The 11637-nt window shown below is 42.3% G+C and overlaps 1 protein-coding gene across 1 annotated transcript in view; it reads right to left on the bottom strand.

Annotated features, from left to right (window-relative positions):
- The window catches only part of HYDIN (HYDIN axonemal central pair apparatus protein), a 421862-nt gene extending 410754 nt beyond the window's left edge, over positions 1-11108 (bottom strand). Inside the window, exons 1-2 of the mRNA XM_069087496.1 lie at positions 10722-11108; positions 7563-7688 (exon numbers count right to left, since the gene is read on the bottom strand). Coding sequence (XP_068943597.1) covers positions 7563-7688; positions 10722-10844 — 249 coding nt within the window. The 5' untranslated portion in view covers positions 10845-11108. The remainder of the gene's footprint in view (positions 1-7562; positions 7689-10721) is intronic.
- Between the last annotated feature and the right edge of the window lie 529 nt (positions 11109-11637).

The following is an 11637-nucleotide window of genomic DNA, read 5'->3' as shown; positions in this document are numbered from 1 at the left end:
GAAGGAAGGAAGGAAGGAAGGAAGGAAGGAAAGAAGGAAGGAAGGAAGGAAGGAAGGAAGGAAGGAAGGAAGGAAGGAAGGAAGGAAGGAAGGAAGGAAGGAAGGAAGGAAGGAAGGAAGGAAGGAAGGAAGGAAGAAAGAAAGAAAATGAGGCTTGGAAACTGTGGGTCCTGCCTGCATTGGCCCTGATCTCCAACTTAGCAAGCAGACTTGGACAGTTGTGCTACCATACAGTTTACCTGGTGGTGAACCTCTCCAAACTTAATGAGATGGGTGCTTGGTACAAAAAAAAATACAGTCCATCACCTGGTCTGTTCCTTAAACCATTCCAACTTGTTAGGCCCTACCACACCTCAGGAACCCAGGATCATGTCCACACCATGAGGAGGCCTCCAAAGAGTACTTTGGTTATACTTATAGGAAACCTTCAGAGAGGACATATGCTAACAGGGGGCCAGCCTAACACTATAAGCATTAGTAGCGAGGACTAGCAAGTAAATTTACTGTTTTAAGAGCTCTTAAATTAATACAGAAGGATGAGAACAAACAAATCCCTAACAAAAAGAAACCACTGGAAAACTCCTTCAAATTAAAGAATGCTAGGACAGGGGCAGCCAGGTAGCACAGTGAGTAAGAGCACTGGCCCCAGAGTCAGGATGACCTGGGATCAAATCTGGGCTCAGACACTTAGCACCCACCCAGAAACACCTGGCCTTGTAACCTTGAGCAAGTTACGTAACCCCAATTGCTTTAAAAAATAAATAAATGAAGAATGCTAGGACAGCAAATAAAATCTCTCTCTTCTCCATTTCCAGCTCCGGGGCTGTAAACAGGCTGCAAATGATCCAGAGTTATCAGAGTCAAATTCCAAACCAAGGCAAGAGAGAAAATGGGAGCTGCCTTCCACCTGGCCCCATAGAAACCAACACAGGAGGCCTTCAAGGCTCAGAGGAAGAAAAAAGTCTTTGCCTTGGCTCTCCAATTTCAGAAGAAGCAACTGTTGCTAAGGCAACAGGAGAGACCATGGAAACCAAAGGCATCTCACAGAGAACAGTAAGGTGACTGAAGAGTCAGTCAGGTGCACAGGACTGGGAAGAAACCTTCATGGGGACAGAAAAAATGCCAAAATGGAAATGAACGCCTCTTGCCTAGACTTGTTCAATAGCCTTCTAATTGGTGTCCCTTCTTCCAAGGTGAAGAACCCACAATCTAGGGGTTCAGAGGAGAAAGGGAAGCCAGTCCCCCCAAGAAGGCCTACATACCATCCCTGTTCCATATATGTACACATGTATACACGAACTACATGTGTGTATGTGTGTGTGATATGTATATGTGCGTGTACTTGTTTTAAAGGGGCAATGAGAAGAAAGGATCTTGGGCTGTGTTTATTCCACCCACACTTCACAGAGTCTCACTTAGTCTAACTCATTTCTGAAGAGTAATCTCTTCCAGAGCTTCCATAACAAGTGACCCATCCAGCCTTCCCTCAAAGAGCCATTTGTTCATGGCTCCGATTATTGGTGGGGACAGTTAGGTGGCACAATAGTAGAGAGAACCTGAGCCTGGAGTCAGGAAGACCAAGTTCAGTTCTGGCCTCAGACACATCCTAGCTGGGTGACCCTGGGCAAGTCACTGCACCCTGTTTGCCTCAGTTTCCTCATGTGTCAAATGAGCTGGAGAAGGGAATGGCAAACCACTATGGTATTTTTGCCAAGAAAACTCCAAATGGGGTCACAAAGAGTCAGATACAACTGAGAATGACTAGATGACAACAACTGATTGTTAGGAAGTTTTTCCTTGCATTAAAATGAAGTGCTCTCTCATGGTTCCCCTTTCTGTCTCCTGAGGACAAGAAGAAGGCTAATCCCATCTCTACACAAGCTAAACATTCCCAGTTCCTTCAGGGCTGCTTCTGTGCCTCCAGTGCAAGTGAGGACATGAGAGACTGTGCTGTGTGAAGATCTAGTGAAGAATTTTAACCTGTTCAAACTAGAACAAATTAGAACCTAGTTTTCTAGAAGCTTGTTTGTTTTCACTGAATTGTTTTGAAAAACTCCAACTGCGTCTATTATTCCAGAGAGTGACCCCAAGGAGGATCACCAAGCTTATGCTGGCAAAGAAGTCCTGGTTGGGAGAGGGCAAACCCAGGTGCCCAAGGAAGGTACTGTGTTGATGGCTTGGGTTTTTTGAGGCAATCAGAGTTAAGTGACTTGCCGAGGGTCACACAGCTAGTAAGTGTCTGAGTTCACATTTGAACTCAGGTCCTCCAGACTCCAGATCTGGTGCTCTACCCACTGCCCCATCTACCACATTCCCAGACATCCTTCCCCACAAAGTCATGGTGTTCCCCCTACTTTTAACTAAAATACTAAATGGGTGGTTCGGTCATAAGAATGCTTTAAAGAAATCCAAGCATCCATCTCCAACTTGTGCACTAACGCAGGGGGAGTCCATGCTACCACCTCTTAAATTTCCCAGAGGCCCTCACTGACCCACTCTTCTAACAGCCTCATTTAGAAATCCTTTCTAAGTATCCCTGACTTCAAATATGCCTGATAAAAATGGCCAGGACACATCTGAATCAGGTCCATCCATAGCCTTGCAATGATCATCCTCCAGAATGTGGTTATTAAATCCAAATGGATTAAGCAATTGTGAGAAATAACTTTTAGCTTTAGTGGTTTGGGTTAATTAACTCTTAGAGAAGTGGCTCTTACGCTGAGGTCTGCAAGCTTTTTATATCTGTTTCAATAACTGTATTTCAATCTAATTGGATTCCTTAGTCATTCTGTGTATCTTCTTATATACATTTATAAACACTATTCTGAAAAATTAGGCCATAGCTTTCACCCAAGGGCTGAAGGGGTCTGAGGGGTCCCTGATATACACACACACAAAAGTCATTTTATGAACCTCTTTCTTATTTGCTCAAATAAATTGTCTTTTCTTTAGGGCAAAGAATAATGTTAACATTGTTGAGATAATAGAGCCTGAGAAATATAGTAGGCTATAAACTCCTCCACAAGAGGATTCCTGTCTTCCTTTGTATTTCCCCCTCCCAACATTGCTCCTGGGTTCAGCACACAATAGATAATAAATGCTGTGGCTCAGCTGTGTATCCATTTCCTCATTGAAAATTCCAGTTTTTAAATTAGAGGCATGAAGAGGACTTGTTTGAAAGAAGGTTTTGTTTTTCTTGTTCTGCCCACATGATGGCTAAGAGTTCACTAAAAGCAAAATGGCTTTCCCTGTTCATTTGGAAACTGTAGTGGGGCAACTTCATTTTGCAAAGCATTTCTCTTTATCTCTGTAGCAGCTGGAAACAGCTGCCCTGAGGGCAGGCACAGGAAAGTGCAGCTTTGCCTCCTTTGGCCTTGGGTTTCATGGGCCCATTCCTGGGCATTTGGTCACTGTGAAGAAACTCACGCAAATACTTCTCACAAGAAACATTTATTAAGCACCTTCTCCTTGTAAGTCACACTGTGAGGCCCTGGAGAGACCAAGGAAACTGAAAATCATTCTTGTTCTCAGGAAAGTTACTTTGTTTTGGGGAAAGATAACATGTACACACCCAGAGGGCTGAAGATGAAACATGCTGTCCACCCCCTGACAAAGAATGATGGACTGGGCTTCTTTGTACTTAAGTCAGTTCAGGAATTTGATTGGCTTGACTATGCATTTTTGTTATAGGGATTTTTTTTTTTAATTGAAAGGGGATGGGAAGGAAATCAAATAGATTTTTATCCTTTGAAAAAAATAAAAATAGATAAAAGCTTAAAAAGACATGCCCAGAGATAAGTCATTTCAAGGAGGAGGGAACCCTAACAACAGGAAAGCTGGAGAAGGGTTCATTGAAGAAATATAAGCAGAATCTGATGCCCTCTCTCCTGGCTCTGAGTCTCTAGCCCAGACTACCTCTTCACAAGACACCCAAGCTATGGTGTCCCTCCTCCCTCTTCTGACTGATCCACCTGCTCTCCAGCTGCCTCAGCACCACAGGCCACCTTCCCCCCTTGCCAACTCCCCTTTATCTGTTTTCTTCCCTCTTTAGAAAGTAAACTCCATAGGGCAAGCCAAGATGGCAGCATAGAAGCAGGAAAACTCCCTGTACTCCCCCCCCATAACCACCTCAAATACCTATAAAATAATGACTCTAAACAAATTGTAGGGCTACAGAACCCACAAAGTGACAGAGAGAAACAAATCTCCTACTGAAGGCAGGTTGGCAGGCAGACAGAAAGGGTCCATTACAGCATGCTGGGAGCGGAGACCAGCCCCAGGTAAGCCCACAATTTTGGCCTCAGGGCAGCCAGGACCAGCCGTGGCCAGCTGCGGCCTTCGGGAGAGTGGATCACCAGTAGCTGTGGTGGTTTCCAGAATTATTAACCCATATATGCCAAAGACAAAATGAGAGGTCAGTGTAGACTTTCAGAACAGGGAGTCTGAGAGTGCCATCTGGCCTCTGCCCCCCTCCCGAAGGGAGAAGCGGGTGAGGCATGGCAACCGCCACCGTGTTTCTGTTTCAGAGCTCCTGGCCTGCAGATTGTAGGGGGACCAAGCAGCCAGTGTGAGGGGTAATCACTCTTGCTTTAACCTGCTTGGATCTGGATTGCTGTGTAGGGTAGAGGTCCTGGGGTGTGTAACCAGGTGCCAGAACCGGCAGAGGCTTCAGAGAGGGCAGCCAACTAATAGCTTTGGCAGCTGTGAAAACCCCAGAAATTTGGGACAAAGCTCCCCCTCTGCTAGCAGAGTTCTACTGTGGCAAAAAGCTCAAAAGTCAAGTAATTGAGTGGCAACACGAGCAAGCAAAGCAAGCACAGCAATCCAACTTTAGATTCCTATTTTGGGGACAAAAAGGATCAAAGCATGGAACAGGAGGAAGACAATAAAGTCAGAACTCCTGTACCAAAAGCTTCCAAGAAAAATATGAATTGGTTACAGGTCATAGAGGAGCTTAAGAAGGATTTTGAAAACCAAATAAGAGAAGTGGAGGAAAAATTGGAAAGAGAAATGAGAATGATGCAAGAAAATCATGAAAAGAGAATCAACAACCAGACTGAAAAAAATAACACCTTAAAAAATAGACTAATGAAAATGAAAAAAGAGGCTCAAAAGGGCAATGAGGAGAAGAATGCCTTAAAAAGCTGATTTTGCCAGATGGAAAAAGAATCTCAAAAGCTCTCTGAAGAGAATCATTCCTTCAGAATTAGATTGGAGCAAATGGAAGCTAGGGACTTTATGAGAAATCAACATACTATTAAACAGATCCAAACAAATGAAAAAATAGAAGGCAATGTGAAATATCTCATTGTATAAACCATTGACCTGAAAAATAGATCCAGGAGAGATAATTTAAAAATTATTGGACTACCTGAAAGTCATGATCAAAAAAAGAAGCTAGAAATCATCTTTCAAGAAATTCTCAAGGAAAATTGCCCTGATATTTTAGAACCAGAGGACAAAATAGAGGTTGAAAGAATCCATAGATCACCTCTTGAAAAAGATCCCCAAAAGAAAACTCCTAGGAATATTATAGCCAGGTTCTAGAGTTCCCAGAGCAAGGAGAAAAATATTACAAGAGGCCAAGAAGAAACAATATGAATACTGTGGAAACACAATCAGCATAACACAGGATCTGGCAGCTTCTACACTGAGGGATCAAAGGGCTTGGAATATGATATTCTGGAGGTCAAAGGAGCTGAGATTAAAATCAAGAATCAACTACCCAGCAAAACTGAGTATCATGTTTCAGGGGGAAATATGGTCATTCAGTGAAATAGAGGACTTTCAAGCATTCTTGATGAAAAAACCAGAGTTGAATAGAGAAGGTGGAGAGAAGACAGGCCTTACAGGAAAACAGAATGAGCTTCATTTTGTACACGTTTGTTTGACATAAGTAGGGGACATCCAGGGAGAGATGCCCCCCAACCAACTCCTATGTCAGGTCTGGAATTCAGGAGAAAGAAATGCCTGAATCAGACATTGGGTGTGGGGGAGGGGGCCTGGGGGGGGGGGCATTGAGGTCAACAAAGGACAAAGTCACACAACTATGAGAACTAAGAATAGGTCAGCAGAAAAGATGACACAAAGTTCTAATCTGAGCAGACAGGGTGTATGCAGAAACCAGGCACCAGGAACAGGGGGACACAGAAGACTCAGGATGAACTGAGCCAAGGGCAGAGCCATATGGTTACACAGGGCCATAGACCCCACTAGAAACCTCACTTCTTGGCAAGCAAAGCTACACTTCAAACATTTCCAGTAACAGCTAACGTTCTTATAGTGCCTACTGCATGCTAGGCCCTTTACAAATATTTCATTTAATCTTCACAGCTACCTGTGAAGCAGGAGTTATTATTAATCCCCTTTTTACCCAGGGGGAAACTGAGGCTGGCAAAGGTTAAATGATTTGCCCAGGGTCACACAGCCAATAGGTGTCCAAGGCTGGATCTGAACTCAGGTCTTACTGACTCCAGGGCCAGCACCTCACTCTTAAGACTGGTAATGGATACCTCAGTGAGCAATGACAGATTTGAATCCCACAGCCTTCTGAAAGACTTTCAAGCACACACTCCATGATCCCTGTCCATTATGCACTTCTGTGTCTATTTACATTCACCAAGTCCAGTGTTAGTGTACTTCTGGCATTTCTTTCATTCAAAGGACCTCAGTTGTCCTCCGGTTCTAGACCCATGTTTGTTCCTGACTTCCTCTGAAGTTTCAGGTTTGGGAGGTAGGAGTGGGGGGGGATAGGGAAGAAGGTCTACTTTATATCCCCTCCAGAGTTGTGAGATGTGAGATTGCATTTGTGCATTGTTTCAGAGTCCTCCGATGAAAGGGTCCTGTATGTACAGAAGCACAGACATGAGCAATATTCTCATGAGACCAAAAAAAAGAAATGATTCAAAGCATGACATTTTACTCCACAGGTATTTGAATTTCTGCCACACACAAAAATGTGGAAATGCCAGATTTCACTCACAGTGACTTAAAAGTTGGTTTTTCTAAGATGGATGACAACAAAATTTTATTAGGATTTGGAAAAGTATTAAAAAAAAATCAGTATTTTTAGCACTCAAAATCATGTTTGGACATGGAGTCCAGACTGAGGAGAAAGGCACAATATACTGGTATCAATATCTCTTTCCCTTGGTCTTAAACGATCAATCATTCTTTCCCCAGAGAAGAAGACTGCTTCAGTGGGCATGATTACACTAGCTCCTAAAACTACAAATAACGGTGCCATTTGAAGTCCAGAGACCTCTGTGCTACCAAAGAGCATCCTGAGAAGTATAAAAAGTGCATTTAAGGGCATCTGGGTGGTGCAATGGATAGAGCACTGGCCGTGGAGAGTCAGGAATACATGAGTCCAAATTCAGTCTGTGTGACCTTGTACAAGTCACTTAACCCTGACTGCCTCCAAAAAAAGTACATTTAAATCAAAGGGCTTAAACTTTTCTCCTGAGTCATTTCAATGTCTTAATAGCAGAAATAAAAAAAAAAACAAGATAGGAAGAAAAAGAAAAAAGAACAGAACACCAGGCCAAGAAGCAGTGAGCTACCTTTTGATGAGTGGTTTCTCCCATATCTAAAAGCTCGGTGATCTGTGGCCGGCACATCACTCTCGTGGAAGACAGACGCTCCTCTGTGGTGAGGGACATCTCCTTCAGGAATTCAGAGGGGCTGAGCTGGAATTGGAAAGAAGAGAAGATAAGGGGGCACAAATGACTGCACTGAGAAAGGTTTTTCTTGTTCAAGTGCCCACCATGAATAATTTGTTTGCAGCTATCAGGATCATCTTAGGACTGCACTGCATTCTTCTAATGAAATATTTAAAATAAATTATACAAAAGAAAATGTTCATGCATTTATGAGCTCCTTTCAGAGTAATATGAAGTGGCATGTGTGATCTTTTTCTTTTATTTTCCTTCTTAAAATTTAATTGGATCCCACCAATGATTATGAAGGGAAAGCCTGGAAATCACAGAGAGGGAGCCACACGCTCAGGACTCCCCTCAGCTTCCAAAATACCATAAAGAGCTGCAAAATGCAGAGAAAAGACATGAAAACAGCAAATAGCACCCAAAAAAGGAAACATTTAGTTTATTTTGAATTTGAATATAAATATGAATTTGATTTTTTTTAATCTCTCCCTAAAAGTTTGGTTACTCTCTGATCACCTGCAAAAAGACATGGGTTCAGGCCACTTCTTTGACCTACACTTAACACCCCATTCCCATTGATTAAATTAATTAATTAACTAAACAAGCAGCAACATTGTGTCCACTGTCAATGCCACATCTTGTGCATGTGGAGTTATTTTTATGTTGCTGCCCCATTAGAATATGAGCTCCTTCAGGGCAGGGGCTGTTTTTGCCTTGCTTTGCACCCCCAGTGTCTGGTTCACACAAAACATCTTATAAACATTTGTTGACCAACTAAAAACAACAAAATGGAACCCATTGTTTGAATAAGTCTAACCGAATTAACTCAGCTCCTCTCTCACACGGAAACAATGACAAACTCATCCTTATTATCTTATCACTATTGATTTTGGCATTATTTCTGGGATGTTCATACTTCCACTCTTGTCACTGTTGTTGCTTGTCCTTCGTTCTTGAAGGGAATCATGATGTCGGGGAGGGGATGCCATGACACGCAGTGAATCGGATTGAAGTGAGTCGGGGCTGTGCAGGGTCACCAGCCTCACTCTCTCCTCCAGAGCCATCTTGGTCCAATGGCCAGATATGGATCAGGACAACTGAAAGAGGGTAATGTGAAGGTGTGGCTGGGGCCAGCCTACCTACCCAAAAAGGTGAAGTCTACTTTCCAACTTCAGCACTTAGTGCAGTGTTTTGTGAAATGGATAGTTGGGTCTGGAGTCAGGAACACTGAGTGCAAATTTGGCCTCAGACACTTACCCAGCTGTGTGACTCTGGGCAAGTCACTTAACTTTATTTGCCTCAGTTTCCTCACTTGTAAAATGGGCTGGAGAAGGAAATGGCAAACCACTCCAGGGTCTTTGCCAAGGAAACCCCAAATGGGGTCACTGAGTCAGACCCAACTGACCAACAGCAGCAGCATTAATACAGTGGGAACTTCATAAATGTTTACTGAGTGGAGCAGAACTCAACCTGAAAATGCTGACATTTAGCATCACTGAGTCTCTAAGCAGTTGGGGATGTCCAGTGTTCCAGTGTGATCTTTACCAGAAGAACGACTCCCTTCTACAACACCCCAACAAGTGATCATGAGACAACGCCCAAGGAGGCCCGATCCACTTCTGGACAATTCCCATTATCAGGAAGTTTTTCTGAATGTTCAGCCAAAATCTCCCTTGCTGTGACTTTAATCTGCTGGTCCCTATACTGCCCTCTGGGACCAAGCAGAACAAGCCAGCTCCCTGGCCTCCGATCCTGGAATCTACTTACCCCCTCATTGTTGAGCACTGCTTTCACCCAAGCTTTTCTCCATGATCCTTAACTGCCTCCGCCCGACAGAGCTCCTTCCTTAGGCAATAGACAGCCTTGCCTTCCTTGCCCCCAAACGGACTTCAGGAGTTCACAAGTGCATAAGTCGCTAGATCCAGTGGCTTCTGCTGATGATCTTTTGCCTACCATCTTCAATTCATTTTCCCCTCCTACCCACTTCCCTTCCCCCTCTTTCTCCCCACAGAGAACATTCAGGCTTTCAGCCTAGGAAGAGAAAACTGTTCTAGATAGTAGTAGATGGTAACTTTCTTGAGGGTAAGGACTGTATCATACCATCACTGTATCTTCTTCAATGTTTTAGCACACAGTGAGCATTAATAATATTTGTTTAATGAATATCCATCATTACTGGAAGTAACAAGAATTATCTGACACGACTTTTCTTAACCGTGAAAAGTACATTATTTATCTGATCTATTTTGCCTTGAGCTAAAATCAATGTCTTCTCCAAGAGCTTATTCCCCTTCAAAATTGCATGTTAAATGTCTGAATCTAGCATAAGTGGCATTGGGACATCTTTCCATTATAGCTTTTTGACTAGAACAGACTTTTCAATGGTAGATTGGAATCTAGGTAGTCATGTTTGGCATCTCTCAGCGGTGTTAAGCTCAGGGGTATTTTGAGTATATACCATAGAGAGGAGGAGCAGATAGAGCTGGTCCTTTTTTATTATTAGAACACACCATAAAATAAATTAAAAATAAAATGGTCCATGCCCCCCAAACCATAGATTTTTCATAATACTAGATTCATTATTAGAATCATGAAAATGAAAATATAATTTAAAATCAAAGAAGAGGGAAACATGTATTTTCCAGGGCTTATACTTTCCTGTGATTTGTAAGTTCTGCTGAAAGTAAAAAACATGTTCCATATTTTCTTATTATTATCCATCTCAAACAACCTGCCACTCAATGTGACCTGAGAGTTAGCAAACCCCAGCTGGTTGCTTGTTTATTTTCATTTCAACTGATAAATTGGGGTATTCCAAACTTCTTTAGTCTTCTTTCCTCTTAAGATTTCAGGAACTTCTGAGGGCTTAAGAGATTCACAGACTTTTCCAAAATCACTTCTTTCTCCCAACCAGCTGCCATATTATTGAATAAATACTAATCAGTGAACTAATTCTCAATCTACTAATCTGAGAAAGCCAAAGAGCCGCAAAAACATGCCTGATGACTCCCTTGAAAACCTGCATTCTATGAGATCCCGAGAGTGAGCAGACTTTACCATTTTATTTGCTTCCTCTTCTGAGACCAGCTTTGGTGCCAAGGCTCTGCTGCCTTGGAACCCTTTGAGCATTCGGACCAACTTTGTTTGATGCATGTGTCCTTGAAGCTTGCCACTTGCCATTTTGATTTATTTTCTTGGCTTATCTAGGAGAAGAATACATATTATTTTGAAAACATGCAGTCAGCTCTTGACTACCAATAGGATAATTATTCATATTTCATCTTGTTAAAATATTGGAGACAAAATTCCAAAGCCAAATATAACTAATTTGGAGATTATCTAAAAGTTTATCTCTTTCCATGAGAGCAGATAAACAATTAATTGATTATAGGAACAGAGGTATGGATATTCAAATAATTAAAAATTAGGAAGGATGTACAGAAATGAGAGTTCTTGAGTTGACAGAGAAAATAAAGGAACTGGAATATTGTGGTCTTTGACTTTTGGTTGATAGCCATCTGAACAGAGGCAGACTACCTAGCTCCCATGTAACTACTCCAGCAAAACCCTGAAGTTCACACCAGACTGTGTGATAGAGAAATCCAGTGAGAAATTAAAGTAACTTCTTCCACCCCAGAATGGCCAGATAGACCTAGGGAAGTATCAGAACCTTAGAAGCGTCAAGAATATTATCAGGTAGCAATCATCATGGCACTATAGCATTCAGATTGGGACACCCCAGGTCAAGGGGCTCTGAGGTTTCCAATACTCTGTAATGAGGCACCAGAGAAGCCCCTAAGTACATACCATAGAGAGGAGGAGCAGATAGAGCTGGTCCTTTTTTATTATTAGAACACACCATAAAATAAATTAAAAATAAAATGGTCCATGCCCCCCAAACCATAGATTTTTCATAATACTAGATTCATTATTAGAATCATGAAAATGAAAATATAATTTAAAATCAAAGAAG

Source organism: Petaurus breviceps, unplaced genomic scaffold, assembly GCF_028583685.1.
Source record: "Petaurus breviceps papuanus isolate PSGF00001 unplaced genomic scaffold, PetGlider_PUasm1.0 182, whole genome shotgun sequence".
NCBI classification, from domain to species: Eukaryota; Metazoa; Chordata; class Mammalia; order Diprotodontia; family Petauridae; genus Petaurus; species Petaurus breviceps.
Note: the sequence above shows the minus strand (reverse complement) of the source record. Positions and strands in the feature narration are given on the sequence as shown.